This window comes from Lathyrus oleraceus, chromosome 7, assembly GCF_024323335.1.
Source record: "Lathyrus oleraceus cultivar Zhongwan6 chromosome 7, CAAS_Psat_ZW6_1.0, whole genome shotgun sequence".
Classification (NCBI taxonomy): Eukaryota; Viridiplantae; Streptophyta; class Magnoliopsida; order Fabales; family Fabaceae; genus Lathyrus; species Lathyrus oleraceus.
This window is the reverse complement of record NC_066585.1, coordinates 179,302,335-179,321,844: the sequence shown is the minus strand read 5'-3', so window position 1 is coordinate 179,321,844 and position 19,510 is coordinate 179,302,335. Positions and strand designations below refer to the sequence as shown.

At 38.3% G+C, this 19,510-nt stretch overlaps 1 protein-coding gene across 1 annotated transcript; it reads left to right on the top strand.

The window, feature by feature from the left end:
* The first annotated feature begins 16,810 nt into the window (after positions 1–16,810).
* LOC127102753 (secreted RxLR effector protein 161-like) lies at positions 16,811–18,033 on the top strand. The gene is made up of 2 exons (XM_051040091.1): positions 16,811–17,371; positions 17,992–18,033. Exons 1-2 carry the CDS (start codon positions 16,811–16,813, stop codon positions 18,031–18,033), a joined length of 603 nt encoding a protein of 200 aa, XP_050896048.1.
* Positions 18,034–19,510: the final 1,477 nt, after the last annotated feature.

Genomic DNA, 19,510 nt, shown 5'->3' with positions numbered 1-19,510 from the left:
TAGATTCAACGCTACTTCAACTCTACTTCAACTCCTATAAATAGAGAAGAAATCTCATTCAGTAAATAACGAAGAAATCACTAGCCAAAACTATACTGAAATTATATCACGCTCAAGAAAAACATCTTTGTTCTTCAAAGATTTTCACTAAGCTTTTGCTTATCAAGTGAAAAATTTGTTCTTAAGTTTGTAATATTTGCTTTCTTAGAAGCATTCTAGATTACACATCTTGTATCTATTTTTATTTGTTTTCCTCAAGTGACTCTTTGTAGTCTGTAGACTTGAGAGGACTAAGAGATTTTCTTTTCTCTTAGGGGTTGTTTGTAATCTTTCAAGATTAGTGGATTAAGTCCTTGTTGAAGGCGAAATCACCTTGGCCGGGTGGACTGGAGTAGCTTTGTGTTATAAGCGAACCAGTATAAAATCATTGTGTGATTTCATTTTGCAAAAGCGCTTATTTTTCAAACAATTCAAACCCCCCTTTCTTGTTTTTCTCACCTTCAATTGGTATCAGAGCTCCGGCTCTGTTATTGATTTTCAAATCAAACACTTAACCGTGTAGAGAGATCCAGTGCGAGAAAAACAAATGGCCCACTCAAATGAGAAAGATTCTTACAATGCCAAGCCTCCTGTTTTTGATGGAGAAAAGTTTGATTACTGGAAAGATAGAATCGAAAGTTTCTTTCTTGGTTATGATGCTGACCTCTGGGACATTGTCACAGATGGATACAAACCTCCAACCTTAAATGGAGCTGAAGTTCCCAGAAGCAAAATGTCAGAAGATCAGAAACGTGAGTTCAAAAATCATCACAAGGCCAGAACAATACTTCTAAATGCCATATCATACAACGAATATGAGAAGATCACCAACAGAGAGACAGCCAAAGATATACTTGACTCTCTAAGGATGACCCATGAAGGAAACTCCCAAGTCAAGGAGACGAAGGCTCTGGCGTTGATCCAGAAATATGAAGCCTTCAAGATGGAAGATGACGAAGCTATAGAAGCTATGTTTTCCAGATTCCAAACTCTTATTGCAGGTCTTAAAGTGCTAGACAAGGGATACACAACTGCAGATCATGTTAAGAAGATTGTCAGAAGTCTGCCAAAGAAAGGGAGACCTATGGTTACTGCTCTGAAGTTATCAAAGGATCTGAACAGTATCAGCCTTGAAGAACTTGTTAGTTCTCTCAGAAGCCATGAGATAGAACTAGAGGAGGATGAGCCTCAGAAAAGGAACAAGTCAGTGGCGCTGAAGTCCAGACCTGAAAGACGGAAGTCAGACAGAACCAAAGCTCTCCAGGCAGAAACTGCAGATACTGACGACTCTGAACCTGAAGACTCTGATGATGAAGAAGAACTGTCCTTACTAACCAGAAGAGTTAAGCAACTCTGGAAAAGAAGGAACAACAACAACTTCAGAAGATCAAGACCCAGAGGGGATAGATCAGAGTCAACTTCAAAAGGTAAACCTAATAAAGATATTACCTGTTTTGAATGTAAAGAAACAGGTCATTATAGAAATGAATGCCCCAAGCTGAAGAAAGATAACTCTAAGAAGGAAAGCTTCAAGAAAAATGCCTTCAGAACAAAGAAAGGATTAATGGCCACCTGGGACGATAGTGATTCAGGATCATCAGAATCTGACTCTGATGAACAAGCCAACGTAGCATTTATGGCTACCACATCCAGCAGCTCAGATGAAGAATCTGAAGAGGTATTTTCTGAACTTTCTAGATCTGACTTAGAATCATGTTTATCAGAAACTCTTACCTCTCTTCAGAAATTAAAACAAAAAGTTAAAAGCATTAAAGGTCTTCTTAAAGCAAAATCTGAAGAATGTAGTGAACTTGAGACAACAATTCTAGCACATGAAGATACAATCAAATCTTTAACGTTAGAAAGAGATGGAGCTAAAACAAAAAGCTTAAAATTAGAAGAAGTGTTGTCTCAAGCACCACAAACTTCAAATGAAATTATTTATAAGTATGAAGAAGCCTTTCAACAATTTCTGAAGAATGGGATAAATAGGAGTATTATGGCATCCATGATTTATGGAGTAGGTCAGAATAATAAAAGGGGAATTGGGTATGATTCTGATTCTGATAAAACTTCTACCAGTAACCAAATTAAATCACCTTTTTCATACCACTATACACACACACAAGAACACAAATTTAAAAATGCTAGAAGACCCAAAGTTGTAAGAAACTCTGGGAAAACTAATCTGAAAGGACCCAAGAGATTCTGGGTACCGAAAGATAAGATTATCTATGTTGCAGATATCCTATGCAGCAAAGTTCAGACACCAGTCATGGTACCTGGACTCTGGATGCTCGCGACATATGACGGGAAGAAAGTCTATGTTCCAAAGCCTGGAACTTAAAGACGCTGGCTTTGTAGGCTTCGGAGGAGATCAGAAAGGAAGGATCAGAGGCTCCGGAACTATTGGTAATGGTACTCTTCCCTCTATATCTGATGTTCTTTATGTAGAAGGTTTAATGCATAACTTGTTATCCATAAGTCAATTAAGTGATAACGGTTATGATGTAATCTTTAATCAAAAAACGTGTAAAGCCATTAATCAGAACGATGGCTCTGTCCTTTTCACAGGCAAGAGGAAAAACAACATTTATAAAATAAATCTTTCTGATTTAAAAGATCAAAATGTTAAATGTTTAATGTCAGTTCACGAAGAGCAATGGGTATGGCATAGACGCTTAGGCCACATTAGCATGAGGAAACTTTCTCAGCTAACTAAACTTGAGTTAGTCAGAGGCTTACCTAAACTGAAGTTTTCTTCAGATGCTCTGTGTGAAGCTTGTCAGAAAGGAAAGTTTTCAAAAACATCTTTTAAAAAGAAAAATGTTGTTTCTACCTCCAAGCCTCTGGAGCTTCTTCACATTGACTTATTTGGTCCTGTGAAAACAGCATCAGTCAATGGAAAGAAGTATGGACTAGTAATCGTTGATGATTACAGCCGCTGGACATGGGTAAAATTCCTAAAGCACAAGAGTGAGTCTCACTCTGTATTCACCAGTTTCTGTTCTAAAGTGCAAAAAGAATTTGACTCTAAAATTATTAGAGTCAGAAGTGATCATGGTGGAGAATTTGAAAATAAAGATTTTGAAGAATTATTTGATTCTAATGGAATATCCCATGATTTCTCCTGCCCTAGAACTCCACAACAAAATGGAGTTGTAGAGAGGAAGAATAGGACACTCCAAGAAATGGCCAGAACCATGATCAATGAAACAAATGTAGCAAAGCACTTTTGGGCAGAAGCTGTAAATACAGCGTGTTACATTCAGAATAGAATCTCTATTAGACCTATTCTGGATAAGACTCCCTATGAACTGTGTAAGGGAAGAAAACCCAACATTTCTTATTTTCATCCTTTTGGATGCATTTGTTTTATATTAAATACTAAAGAACATCTGAACAAGTTTGATTCCAAAGCACAGAAAGGTATTATGTTAGGATACTCAGAACGCTCTAAAGGCTACAGAGTATACAACACAGAAACCAAAATTGTGGAGGAATCAATTCATGTTAGATTTGATGATAAGCTTGACCCTGAAAAGTCAAAGCTAGTTGAAAAGTTTGCAGATTTAGAGATCACTCTGGTAGAATCTGAGAAAACTCCAGAAGCACCTGTCACTCCAGACTCTGAAGAAATTAAATCTCCAGAAATTCCAAGGAAAGTCAAGAGTCGTAGCAACGTATCTGAAGACTTGATTTTGGGAAACAAAGATGAACCTGTTAGAACCAGATCTACCTTCAGAACTTCTGAAGATATTCCTCTGGGACTAGTGTCTCTGATTGAGCCTACGTCCTGTGATGAAGCTCTTCAAGATAATGATTGGGTGGCAGCTATGCAAGAAGAGTTAGATCAATTCTCCAAGAATGATGTCTGGGATCTTGTTCCTAAACCCAGAGGCACTCATGTCATTGGAACCAGATGGGTTTTCAGAAACAAACTGAACGAGAAAGGAGAAGTTGTCAGAAACAAAGCACGACTGGTAGCTCAAGGTTATAGTCAACAAGAAGGTATTGATTATAATGAAACTTTTGCTCCAGTCGCAAGGTTAGAGTCTATTCGTCTTCTTGTATCATTCGCTATTAATCACTCTATAAAATTATACCAAATGGATGTCAAGAGTGCATTTCTAAATGGTTATATTTCAGAAGAAGTGTATGTTAATCAACCTCCTGGTTTTGAAAACTCAAATTTTCCAGAACATGTTTTCAAACTTAAGAAATCCTTATATGGACTTAAACAAGCTCCCAGAGCTTGGTATGAACGCTTAAGTAATTTTCTTCTGGAACAAAATTTTATCAGAGGGAAAGTTGATTCTACACTCTTCTGTAAAAATCATAAAAATGATCTCATGATATGCCAAATTTATGTTGATGACATTATTTTTGGTTCTGCTAATATCTCTGTTTGTCAAGAATTTTCTAAGTTAATGCAGGCAGAATTTGAAATGAGTCTAATGCAAGAACTAAAGTTCTTTCTGGGAATTCAAATCAATCAAACTCCAGAAGTCACGTACATTCATCAAAGCAAGTACATTAAAGACGTTCTGAAGAAGTTTGATATGTCTGAATGCAATTCTGCAAAGACTCCCATGCATCCAACTTGCATTCTGGAGAAGGAAGAGGTAAGCAACAAGGTTTGTCAGAAGCTCTATCGAGGTATGATAGGCTCTCTTCTCTATCTGACTGCTACTCGTCCTGATATTCTCTTTAGCGTTTGTCTTTGTGCCAGATTCCAATCAGATCCTAGAGAATCTCATTTAACAGCTGTTAAGAGAATTCTTAAGTATCTGAAAGGAACTCCTAACCTGGGCCTGATGTATGAGAAAACATCAGAGTATAGGCTTTCTGGTTATTGTGATGCAGATTATGCAGGAGATAGAATAGAACGTAAAAGCACATCTGGAAATTGCCAGCTTCTGGGAAACAACTTAATCTCCTGGGCTAGCAAAAGACAGTCAACAATTGCTCTATCAACTGCAGAAGCAGAATATATCTCAGCGTCACTATGCACAACTCAGATGCTCTGGATGAAACATCAGCTAGAAGATCTACAGATATTTGAGAGTAACATTCCTATCCTTTGTGATAATACTGCTGCTATTTGTTTAAGTAAGAATCCCATTCTACATTCCAGAGCCAAACACATAGAAATAAAACATCATTTTATTAGAGACTATGTTCAGAAAGGGATAGTAACGCTGAAGTTCATTGATACAGAACATCAATGGGCAGATATCTTTACTAAGCCTCTAGCTGAAGATAGATTTCGTTTCATCTTAGAAAATCTGAACATTAAAAATTGTCCTGAGTAAAATTTGGCTCTGAACATGTAAAATGAGAATCTGATAAAAACAAATACACTTCTGCCTCTGACTCTGATACTTCTACCAAGTTAAGAAGATATCTGAGTTAGAAATCTTCAGAAATCCCTTGGTATTCCTGAAGATCAGAAACATCAACACGTGGGGAACATGCGTCTAACCCTAGAACTTCTAGACAGCTGTCAAAAGAAATCAAAGGTCAGAACGCTTGAAATCTCCTTGAGCAGTGTGCTTACTGTTGGGATTAGACATTCATTAATGAGCTGTAATCATTTTTCCCCCAAACGTGCTATTTTGGTTTTTGTGCTAACGCTGGTATGTGTGTCGTTTTGCATGTGTTTTTACCCTTAGTATATAAACACTTTTCTCACATTTCACACACTTATCACTCTCACTCACTCTTAAACCCTAAACCCTCTCTCGAAGTTTTCTCTGCAACCTTCTCAGTTCTTCATCTTATTCATCAATCTTCATCATGAATCCTCAAGAACAAGCTGTTTTTAACTTCTCCCAACAAATGGAAGCTGCTTCTAACCCCCAAACCTCAAACACTCAAACACCCATGGTTGTAGATGTTACCACAACCCCAGTTTACAAAGAACCTCACATTTTGGAACGCGAACAACACATAAATCTTTCAACTCCCTTTGAAGGTTTGGATGTACTGTGTGAATCGCTGGTGGATTTTGAAAATTTGAAAAGAAATGGCGTTGATTTAACTGAAGATCTTCGCAAGCAAGGTTGGGAAACCTACTTCAACAGATTGTATGGTCCAATCTATCCTCTTCTGGTGAAAGAATTCTGGAGATGTGCAGATGCTGATGATGAGTTCATCGTTTCTTTTGTTCTGGGTGTGAAGATCATTATCACAGAAGCGTCTATTGCTTCTTTGCTGAATATGGAAAAGGCTGGAGGTAAAAGGATTTACAACATTCCTCCAAGGTCCAAGCGCATTACAGAAGTCATTAACCCTACTATCTTCAAAGCAAACGTTGAAGGAAACCCATCTAAGAACAAGGAGCTTCATCAGAACCTCCGAGTTTGGTTAAAGATCATTCTGGGAACAATCCATCATCGTCCAGCCTCCAACTCTTCAGATTATATAAATGCTGATCAGAAGTGCATCCTCTACTGTATTCAGAAGGGTATTCCAATCAACCTCCCTGTTCTTCTCTTCAGATATCTGAGGGATTCAGTCAGAGAAACAAGGAATAATATGAAGCCCAGATCCTACATTCCTCTGGGAAGATTACTCTCTGACATCTTCATTGAGCATGGGCTGGTAGATGCTCTGGAGAAGACCAGATGCATGGATGATCTGGCAATTGACGTTGGAAAGCCTCTGAATGCCAGAAATCTGAGGAGTATGGGAATCATCAAGGACATCAGAGTCAAGCCCACTATGAATGTGACCTGGGAAGCTCTGAAGGATCAGAGGAAGATGCCTCATGGCCTTGAAAGGTTCTTCAAGAATGAACCCAGAGATGCCATTGCCATCTACCTTCAGGATCGTCTGGATGAAGGCATTGACGTTTCTGATTTCCGCCTTGAAGACTGTCTGGATTCTGTAGAAGATCTGGTCAGATACAAAAGAGGCCTTTCTGAGAAGAAGATAGCTGAGGAAGCAAGGAAGGCAAAGAAACCCAGAACTGGAGAATCCTCTGGAACCAAAGCTCCTCTGAAAGTCTCTTCTTCTTCTGGTAAGTCCATTCCTCCTGCTACTTCTGTACCTGTAATGGCTTCTTCTACTCCTCTCCCAACACCTCCCATCTTTACAACCTCAGAAATTCCTCCTTCAACCATTAGAACCTCTCAACCTCCACCTGTTCTAAAAATTGCCCGTAACTTCACAACAACCTCTGACCCTAATCAACTATATCACCACAGCTCTTCATCATCCTCTGAGTATGAATCACCCCCTTACCTTTCTCCTTCTTCTAACCAAGAGTCTTCTGATCATGAATCCTCTGATCAAGAACACTCTGACCCAAACTCCCCAACAATAGCTGAAATTTATGCTAAAAATTTCGCCCCACAAACTCAAACACAAACTGAAGTAACCTCTCCCCTCCGAACTTCTATTCCACAACAAACAACCACCATTACCTCTGAAAATCAAACTTCCCTTCCACCACAAACAACCACCACACCCTCTGAAACTCAACCATCTGTAATTCGCCCATCTGAACCTTATATCACTCCACCATTAATTCCCGCTGTACCTAGCCCAGACTCTGACCCATTAGATGTAAACCCACTCTATGCTTCATCCCCCAGTCTTCAACCAGACCCAGATTCTGAATTTCAACCAGAAGCAGAATCTGAACCCCAGCCAGAACCAGAAACTGAACCTCAACCTCTAAATCTCAGCCCTCAAAACTCTCCACCTCATTCACCTGAACCTGAACCTAAAATTATCACACCTACCCTTGAGGAGGCCATTATACAGGTTGCAGAAGCTTCAGTCCAGAAGATCAAGTCTCTGGCTAAAAATTCTGAAGTCAGTGATGATCCTAAATCTGTTAGGACACACTGGAACAGAGTTATTAGTTGGATGACCTCTGAGTCTTATAGGCTGAAGAGTATCTCTGAACAAGTCAGAAATGGCTACATCAGAGACTCTGAGGAAAGACTCCAGGAAAGACTGGCTAGAGAAGCTGAGGCCAGAAGGTTAGAGGAAGAGAGACTGGCTAGAGAAGCTGAGGCCAAGAGATTAGAAGAAGAAAGATTAGCTAAGGAAGCTGAAGAAGAAGCTAAGAGATTGGAAGAAGAACGCCTGGCAAAAGAAGCAGAACTTCTGAGAATTCAGGAAGCTGAAGCCAAGGCTAAAGCAGATGCAGAAGCCCAAGCTGCTGCTGAAGCTGAAACTCAGCAGGCTCTGATTCAGGGGGAGTCTTCCTCTGCGATCCCTCTGATTCTTAACACTCTGAAGGAGATCAAGCAAGATCAGAAAGAGATCAAGCAAGATCAGAGTGAGCTCCGGGCAAGGATGGACAAGCAAGACGCTCTGAATGAAAACCTCCAGAACATGTTTGCCATGCTACTACAGAGACTTCCTCCTCCTCCAAACCCTTAGGCACTTAGGATTTTTTTTTTTGTTTGCCTAGTGTTTTTGCTTCTGTCTTTTCTTTTTTAGCTCTGATATTTCTGTTGAATCTGATGTTTTGACTGCTGCTTGCCTTTGTGCTTTTGTTTAATGAAGTGTTTTTCTCTCTATTTTTTTTATGTTTTATGCCTTTTTGATTATGCCAAAAAGGGGGAGAAATTATTAAATAGCTCTGATGAAAATTATGTCTAAAACCTTAAGCATTCTGCAACAATTATAGAAATAGTTCTGATATAAATAGCTCTGATTAAATAATAGCTCTGATTAAATAACTCTAACTTTAAAGTTAAGCATTTGCAGAAAGTTTTCAGAAACCTAATTACTTGGAAAGCTCTGGTAAGAACTTCTGAACTCCCTAGTACTAACTCAGGGGGAGCTTTTGTCTATCTGATCTAATATTTTTCATGTTTCATCTGATAATTTTTATTTGTTTTGTCATCATCAAAAAGGGGGAGATTGTAAGAACAAAAATAGTTCTACAATAGATTCCATGATTTTGATGATAACAAAGGATGAAACCAAAAGTGGTACCCTAACGAAAAGTTTCTAAGTGTGCAGGGTTCTAAAGAAAGAAGAAATAAATCTGATGATGTCATCAGATGCAAAACAAGATCAGATGCAAAATCTCAAGTATCAGAAGCATCTAAAGAGGAATCTCATTCAAGAAGCTCTAAACTCTGGACAAAACTGCAAGTATCAGAAGCATCTGAACATGAAGTAAAGTCTAGAAGCTCTGACTCTGAACAAATGTCTTCTGCAAACTCTGAAGTTATCAGCGCCATCTGAACATTCAAGAAATAACATCAGAAGCCAATTTCTCCAGATACACAAAGACTCTAATCAGAATTGTTAATCATGATGAAGTAACGTTTAAGCCAAGTTAAAGTTCTGCAAATGGATTTCCTCAATTAGAAAGAGACGTTAATCTCCACTTCCAAGAGAAAAGATACTAATTGTGGTAAGTAGTCACTTCTAAGTGAAAAAGTCTACTGCAGAAGCTATTAATGGAATGGCGTAATTACATCTCAATATCCAATAGATTCAACGCTACTTCAACTCTACTTCAACTCCTATAAATAGAGAAGAAATCTCATTCAGTAAATAACGAAGAAATCACTAGCCAAAACTATACTGAAATTATATCACGCTCAAGAAAAACATCTTTGTTCTTCAAAGATTTTCACTAAGCTTTTGCTTATCAAGTGAAAAATTTGTTCTTAAGTTTGTAATATTTGCTTTCTTAGAAGCATTCTAGATTACACATCTTGTATCTATTTTTATTTGTTTTCCTCAAGTGACTCTTTGTAGTCTGTAGACTTGAGAGGACTAAGAGATTTTCTTTTCTCTTAGGGGTTGTTTGTAATCTTTCAAGATTAGTGGATTAAGTCCTTGTTGAAGGCGAAATCACCTTGGCCGGGTGGACTGGAGTAGCTTTGTGTTATAAGCGAACCAGTATAAAATCATTGTGTGATTTCATTTTGCAAAAGCGCTTATTTTTCAAACAATTCAAACCCCCCTTTCTTGTTTTTCTCACCTTCAGACTTAACATGAAAGAGGCGACATGAGACCACACTAGTCCTAGGTGTATACTCGGGCCTGGGTTTTAGCCCCACTCAGAACACCCACCCCACACAGAGGAACCACCTGCACAGAGGACGGCAATAACATGATAGTATGATGCATGCAGACATTAATGCAAATATAGATACACACTGGTTAGAATAATAAATTCAATAAATAAAACACAATAAGCAACCCAAACCAATCCTAGAACGCTAGGAAGGACTCGCTCGGGGACGATGGACCAGCATAGGTCTACATCGGGAACTCCCCAGCAGAGTCGCCAGCTGTCGCATCCTGCGAAAAATCAACCGGCGGGACTCAAATAAAAACACAACACAGAGCCGCCACTGCGCGTTATTTATCCCAAAGTAGGGAAAGGAAACGCTCAGAGAAACCTGGAAAGGAAATGGTCTTGCGACCAAAGAGAAAGGGTAAGGGAGTCGGTTACGCAAGGGGAAGGTATTAGCACCCCTCACGTCCGTCGTACTCGACGGGATCCACGTTCTAAAATAAGAAAAGGTTGCTAAAACATCACACACACACACACACAGGGAACGCATGTGGGGTTAACAGAAGGGAGCTCGATAGGACGTCGCATCCTATGCCTACATATCTTGTCTGGAACAAGAATCAGAGCCACTGTAGTTCGGCTTACGCACGCCAAACAACACAAAACGCACAAACAGATGGCAAACATGGAGCCCGACAACCACTTGATGGAATTACGTCAGCATCCAAACCAAAACACGCACAAAACGGCAAACGTGGAGCCCGACAGCCAATCACTGGGCTTACGTCGGCATCCGAACCAAACACGCAATCAGATAACAAGTAAACGCACGCAAAAAAGAAAAAGGTTGCCCGGAGTGGTCTCGCACGACCACCTGCCTACATACCTCGTCTGGAACGAGGATCAGGGCGATGTAGTTCCCCTGAAAGGGACTGAATTACTAGCCAGAAACCGGGGGAAGACGCACTACCAGGGAGCTGGACTCGAGCCTAGTGTTGTCATGCATCGTTACCCTAAGTTCAGTTTTCTATCCTACTCGCATAAGCAAACTACTCCTATCCAGGAAAGAAGTAAGCATACAAGCACACAAAATAATTCACGCATACATCAAATGAGAACAAGCATCTCAAACAGATATCCACATAGCACGCACTATAACCAAACAAGTGGCTCACACAATAGGTTTGACTGCCTCAGCAAGTCATCTGTACGGGCTGTGTTTGCTCTTAACCTTGCCATTACGAGGCTAAGGTGAAGCAGATGAAAGGTGAAGTGAGGATCAGACCTCACAGCTCTTATCCCTGACCAGGGAGAGCTTCTGGCAAATGAGCATGGGTCCAGAATGGGGGAACCCTTCTATACTCAGAGACTCTGACACAATGTGCACTGCACAAGATCTTGGGCTTGTGATCTCAATGCTACAACCATGTAATGGGAGCAAGGAGAAGACTCAACTGAATAGTGGGGGATAGATTGCATATCCCTACCTTCCACCAATTGCCTTGATTAAGGACTTTACCTGCTTAGGCACAATATTAAACAATCACAAACATTGCCTCTTAAGGAGGACTTCAGACAGTTTGCCCGGTCAAATAACAGACCGGGTCTCCAGACTACATGAAGTTAGGAAGTTATACCTCAATGCAAGTTGCTTAAGCAAAGCAAAGCAAAAGTTCACAAGGAACTGAGCAACTAAAAGTACCTGGAAACAGTCAAACACAGTTAGTACTCAGACAGACAACAATAAACAGCAAGTATTACTCAGTCAGACTATACAAGCTAATGCACAACAAAGGCAAGCTCAAAGCTCAAGCTCAAGCTTCATAACCTACAAAACCAAGTTATGTTAGTGTACAAACATCAAACAACATCAATTGAATTGACTTGGATCATTCTCCACACACATTGCACCTTTTCATCCTGAAAATTCAATCAAATGTTAGCAACTAGACCACTAGGCCAAGCCTAGGGTCCAAAAGCAAGAAAAATTCCTAAACAGCAATGTATCTCTAACCAAAGTCAAATTAATGCAAATAGAAAACCAACACAATTAGTCCCATGTCCATATCATTCATTATATTCATTCCATGCACAAAACAATCCAACTTATGCCAAATGGAACACAAAACATCCAAACAGAACTATTGCATCCAATTCCATACCAAAACAAATCCAAAAATCCTCAAATAATTTACACCTAAACAGGACCTAATCCAGGTATGGCACACCAAATTTCAGCTTAATTGGGCAAAGGGAACCATGTCAATGAAAATCAACAAAAACAGACACAATTACATGCTCCAAATCACAACATCAACATATGCATTCACTTCAAAAATTCATAACTCAATGAAAACAGTAAAGAAATGAGTGAGACCAAAACAGGGATGTCACATCATGTGTCTACAACTATCATACCAAATTTCATAAGCATTCAACAACATATGAGCATTTCACAAGGATATTTCAAACACATGTCACACAAGCTTGCACATTTGACCAACAGAGATGAAAAATAGCAATCAAATTGAAAATGCCACATAAAATTCCACAAAAATTCACATAGCATCTTAACATGTTAATGAACATCCATGCAAAATTCCACATCATTTCACCAAGTATAGGTCACTCAAATAAATCCAGCAAGTTGACATAATGAGGTGTGACACAAGTTGTCACACCTAAGTTCCAAAATTCACATCTCAAAGACCAGGTATCAAAAATTCATGAAATTTACATGTAAATAAGCATCAACCAGTCAACAATCATCACAAAAATTTTCAGACATTTATTTGTAACTATGAGCATTTCACATTGGAATTGGTAGAATGTATCAAATTTGAGCACATGTGAAACAAACCTAAGTCAAACAAAATTATTACCATGCACAACTTTGACCAATAGGTCAAATAAATCCTAGAGTCAACAAGGAAGTCAAAGAAACAATCCTCATATTTTTCTGAATTTTCTATGATTTTTGGTGAATTTTCTAAGGTGTTAATGAATTTTTATGAATTAATTAAATTAAAATGATTTTCACCAGTGGCATTCCTGTAATTATAAGGCGCGGGGGAGGGAAACAGGTTATTTGAATTTTCAAATGGATTCATGGATCAAACGCTCTAAAATTCCAGAAATCATCATCTTCATCACTCAGCCACTCAAGAACACGTGATTATCAAATCACCACCAAAACGAGCAAACGAATACTCGTTGGAACCGTATGAACATGTGGAATCCAAATATGAACTCGATTTAACCTAACAGTTGCTATATCACGCGAATCGATCATGTTAGGGTTTTGGATCGAAACTTCAAACTAAGATTTCTTAGCCTACAGTTCATCATTTCTAAAACCAAAAGCATCACTACATTCTACGTGAAACGTACTACACAAAGCACATGCCAATCGAGCAAATCGTGACATTCGAAATTTTGACATACCTGATGTGCAGTGCTGTTCTTGATGAGCTTTTCGTGATTCCACCTCAAACAGTTGAAGAAGGACAATAAGGAAGATGAATAGAAGAGATATATTCAACTGCAGTAGCTCCTAGCACGCGAAATCTTCAAATGCCATGAACGATGCAACTTTGAACAGTCGTGTTTTGGTGCGATTTGGATGATGAAATGCTCAAACAGATGTAGAAGATGATGAGGCAAGATTAATGCAACAAGAATTTCGCAAATTGAGCCAAAATTGAAGAAGTTTGATGAGTTTTTGGTTTTGTGTTCTTGAAGAAATTTTGAGAGAATGAAGAGTTTTCAGATCTGATTTTGGGAAGTGTGAGTTTCTGTTATGATTAGTGGATGATTATGTTTATATACTCCTGCTTAATCCAAGCTTAATCACACTCATTAGCCAAATTGAATTGATTAGTAAAATGGCTAATTTTCAAGTAAGGGCAAAATGGTACTTTCCAAAGCCAGCTCATTGCCACCTCATGGACAGCTCACACACTCTCCAAATGACATGTGTGAGCTGTTGCAACTTGTTTCACTCTCATTGGATGTGTATTTTAGAAATTCACTATGTGATGGTTATGCATCCAATTTTGCCATTTCATTTTACAAGTCAAATTCCAAACCACAAGGCCTAGGCATGTAATGATGATTCCAACAAGTTTCAAATACCATTTATGAGGTGTTGCAAAAATCCCCACTCAAAAATTCCAATTATTTCACAAGTTGGACAATTTTGCCCCTGGTTCATTTAACTGTCCAGTTGAAATTTGACTTTTTGCATTGACCACTTTTGAGAAAATCCAATTATGCACCATGAAAGTACATGTCAAATGGAGTTTGTGCATATAAAGAACTTGCAATTTGGACAAACCATGTGGAAATTATGGCCTCCTGATTATGGGTCATTTTTGAATTTCACTGAGCCATAATTTTCCAACCATACATGGGATTTTCAAGTTCTTGGACTTTTTGGAAAGGTGAGAACAAGATCTACAACTTTCATGTTGAACAAATTTTCATTTGAAGCTTCCTTGGACACGTGGTCTTGAGGTCAAAAACTTTCCATTTTTGGAAACTTCAATTACAAGTCACTTTCTATTTTTGGCAGTTCTTGTCCTGACTTGATTTTCTTCATTCTTAAGCTTTGAGATGTCATATAACACTTGTTCCAACATGAATGAAGTGTATCCAACTCATTTCCACCTCCAAATTCATCAGATCATGTACAGTTGACCACAATTGACTTTTCATCTGATAGATGAATCTGGCAATGCATAGATCAATCTGAGCTCCAATCTTCAACTGAAATGGCTCAAGAGTGAAACCCTAGCTTCCATAAGCACAATATAATCATAGAATGAACCCCATAACCATCATAAACCCCATCTCCTGATTATGCCCTGATTGGCCCAATGCGACTGATTAGGGTTGACCAGTGGTCAAAACCCTAATCTCAAGGAATCTGCCTCCACACTTGATTCTTCTGATGATAACCAACCATGATGATGATGATGTACCATTGCAATCAAGATGAAGACCAACATCCATTGAGAATCATGAAACCCTAATTCACAGTCCAATCCTCAGATGGCCCATGATCAGTCAATAAACCCTAGGCTGCACTTTGACTTCCTCATCCTCTGACCAAGACTTGGGAAGATAGCTTGCACAATGTAACCACATGATATGCAATATGCAATGCCTAATGACCTAAAAATGATATGCAATATGATTAGCTAGTCCCAAAAGAGGAGGGCAAATTTTGAGGTGTTACACTTAGTGCAGAAAAATGACGCATTCAAGGCGTACAAGAAATATGCGAAGCAAATCCAAAATGAGAAATTGCTAACTATTGCCTCCATAAGAAGCGACCATGGTGGAGAATTCCAAAATGCCTCCTTCAAAGAGTTTTGCAAAGAAAATGGAATCTTTCATAATTTCTCAGCACCAAGGACCCCTCAACAAAATGGAGTGGTGGAGAGAAAGAATAGGTCACTTGTGGAACTTGCACGAACAATGCTAAGCGACTCAAATCTTCCAAAGTACTTTTGGGCAAATGCGGTAAGCACGACATGCTATGTAAGTAATAGAATTATCATTAGACCTATATTGAAAAAGACTCCTTATGAACCCTTCAAAGGAAGGAAATCCAACATATCTTACTTTCACATATTTGGATGCAAATGCTTTGTCCTCAACAATGACAAAGACAACCTAGGTAAGTTTGACGAGAAGTCTGACGAAGGTATATTTCTTGGATATTCTCTTACTAGTAAAGCCTTTAGAATATATAATAAAAGAACTTTAAAAATTGAAGAATCAATGCATGTTACTTCAAGTGGAAACAAGGGTGATCAACCAAAACATCAAGATGAGCAAGAAGCAAATGATAATGATCTACCTAAGGAATGGAGAACTCATTGGGATCATCCAATTGATAAAGTCATTGGTGACATCAGCCAAGGCGTTGCAACTAGATTAAATCTCAAAGATGCGTGCTTAAATATGGCTTTCGTTTCACAAATTGAACCCTCCAAGGTTGATGAAGCCTTAAGTGACGACCAATGGATAATTGTTATGCAAGAAGAGTTAAACCAATTCGAAAGGAATCAAGTTTGGGAACTTGTCCCTAGGCCAAGTGATAAACACATCATAGGTACCAAATGGGTGTTTAAGAACAAACTTGATGAGAATGGTATAATTGTTCGAAACAAAGCAAGATTGGTCGCCCAAGGATACAATCAAGAGGAAGGCATTGATTTTGAAGAAACATTCGCTCCAGTTGCAAGGTTAGAAGCTATTTGTTTATTACTTGCTTATGCTTGTTCATTAAACTTTCAATTATTTCAAATGGATGTCAAGAGCACATTCTTGAATGGCTACATCAATGAAGAAGTCTATGTCAAACAACCCCCGGGCTTTGAAGAATTCAAAAATCCTTCACATGTTTTCAAATTGAGGAAAGCTCTTTATGGCCTAAAGCAAGCACCTAGAGCATGGTATGATCGTCTCAGCAACTTTCTTTGTGAAAAGGGATTTGAAAAAGGTAAAATCGACAAAACCCTGTTTATTAAGAAGATTAAAGGCAACACCTTATTGGTTCAAGTCTATGTTGACGACATCATATTCGGCTCAACAAACAAAGACATGTGTGAAGAATTTTCATCAATGATGCAAGGAGAATTCGAGATGTCCATGATGGGTAAAATGAATTATTTTCTTGGACTTCAAATTAAGCAACTGGAGGATGGCATCTTCATCAATCAATCAAAATACTGCAAAGAGTTGTTAAGAAGATTCGACATGGATAGTTGCAAGGCAATGTCTACTCCGATGGGATCCGGAACTTATATTGATCAAGATGAATCAGGTGTTTCGGTTGATATAACAAAGTATCGAGGTATGATTGATTCCTTACTTTATTTGACGGCAAGCCGTCCTGATATTATGTTTAGTGTATGTCTTTGTGCTCGTTTTCAAGCCAGTCCAAAAGAATCATATCTCACCGCTATTAAGAGAATCATGAAATATCTAAAGGGAACAACAAATGTCGGCCTATGGTATCCTAAAGGTAGTATTTGCAAATTGGTTGGTTATTCTGACGCTGACTATGCAGGATGTAAAACTGATCGAAAAAGTACTAGTGGTACATGTCACATCCTTGGAAATGCATTAGTTTCATGGGCTTGCAAGAAACAAGCATGTGTTGCTCTAAGCACTGCCAAAGCAGAATACATAGCTGCAGGTAGCTGTTGCGCTCAAATACTTTGGCTTAAGCAACAACTCCGTGACTACGGACTCAATCTTGGATGCATTCCTCTTCTTTGTGACAACACTGGTGCGATAAACATTACAAAGAATCCGGTCATGCACTCAAGAACCAAACATATTGATATTCAACATCACTTTCTTCGTGATCATGTGCTTCAAGGAGATGTCGAAGTCACATTTATGGATACTCATAATCAACTTGCCGACATCTTCATAAAGCCTTTGGCACGAGAACCTTTTTACAAAATTCGGAGGGAACTTGGGATTCTAGATGAGTGTGATATATAACTCATCAAATAACATCAAAATTTAAAATGTGCACTCTTTCTTTTAAATATTTAGTAATTAATTATTTACAGCTATTAAAATGTTTTTACTATGATAAGTATGTTTGTTTATGTGTTAATTTAAGTATTTTTCAAGAAAAAAAATTGTGTCAATCGATTAATGGTAGGGTGTCAATCGATTGGTCCCTCTTAATTTCTCAATTTTTTTTACAGAAAGTTTTTACAATCGATTACATGGGTTGAGTCAATCGATTGGTTCTCTATTTTTTTTAATTTTCTTCATAAATTTGCTTTCAACCAATCGATTGTATCTCCCACATCAATCGATTGGTCTTTGTTATTTTTTTTAACTTTTTCACATAACCAATCGATTGGTCTTGCATGTTAATCGATTGATCCTTTTAAATTTTTGCTTTATTTGTTCAGCATGCGCGTGATTCTCTTCCAAATGTACTTATGGCCATGTGATTTCTGATTTTTCTGATACACTATTCCTATTGCATTTACTATTATTTTGTCCTTTCCCTTTTTTTTCTCCTATTCCTTCTCCTTTTCCTATTCTCTAGTAAATGCTATTTACCAATATATTCCTTCTCTTTATGTCACTTTATTTTCTTTCATTGCTTTTAATTGTTGTTTGGTCCAACTACTTGATTTTCATTACTACATTCCATCACCATAAAGCCATTTCTCTCCTCAAACAACAATTCAGCATTCACGACTACACTTCTCTTCAAAAGGGTTTTTGCTTCATCTTTTGTTTCTCACTCCAAGCAATTTTCACGGCATCTCAACTATCATCCAAAGGCAAAGGCAAAGGCAAAGCTTCTTCCTCAAGAGGCTCTCTATATTTATCAAGGCTTTTCACTACAAAACATCAACAAGAAAGGTATGAAACCTTCTTCTTCCAAAAAAAAATTATGAAGCCTAAGTATAGCACTTTTGTTACTTTTCCTGAAGAAGTATTTACCTTTCCTAATGTCTTTGAGGAGTTAGGTTTGTGTAACCTAATTGGTTGCCATTTAAATTTTTACCTTGAACTAGTTAAGGTTTTCTACTCCAATATGGTAAAGAAGAAAGGGAAATTAACATCTGTAGTGAAAGGAGTCCCAATCTTTTTAACTGCAGCTGATATTTGTGCTATCTTTGAAATCCCTCCTGGTGGTCATAAATTTGTTGGGACAACTACTCCATGGGAAAACTATAGCAAACATGCTTTCTACTATAGTCTAAGTCGGTTGTCTGAACATCAATTTTATAACAAGAGAAAGAAGAGTTTTTGAGGAGATAACCCGGAACGAGTCTACTGGTCCCCAGCAAAATTTTCTATTGATGACAGGATGTTAGACTATTTTCTGGTATATGTTGTTGTTCCAAGATTTTCAAATCACTGCACTATCACCGATCCATAAATGATGCTTCTTTATTCCATCAAAACTCACTTTCATGTCGATTGGGGTCATTCAATCCTATCTCATATGATGTCTCATGATGAGCATGTCGAAGGTCTACCATATGCTCACCTATTGACCAAGATTTTCCGACACTTCAACGTTAATCTGGAAAATGAGTTGTGTTTTTCAATGGAAAAACCTTCCTTTATGATTAGTATCAAAAAGATCAATCGGAAGATGGGAGTCATCTTTAATCCTAGGACTCTTGAGATAAAGTATCTGGATAATGAAGATGAAGAACCTCAACAAGAAGCCAACAATGATAATGAGTTTAACCCTCCTACAGAAGTTCAACCAGATCAACCCTCAAATCAAATGATTATGGACTATCTACAAGGTTTACGCACATATGTTATGACCGAGATTGGTCATTTATCATCGAGAATGGATCGGTGGGAGTTATCTCAAGCTGGCTTTCAAGGTAGTAGCTATCAAGGTGGCGGTTTTCAGGATGGTGGCTATCCCGGTGGTGGATCTAATGATGGAAACAA

Coding starts and splice junctions, on each gene's coding strand:
- LOC127102753 (XM_051040091.1), top strand. CDS start 16,811: ATGGATAGTTGCAAGGCAATGTCTACTCCGATGGGATCCGGAACTTAT. Junction 17,372..17,991: donor TAAACATTACAAAGAATCCG/GTCATGCACTCA, acceptor TTATTTGTTCAG/CATGCGCGTGATTCTCTTCC.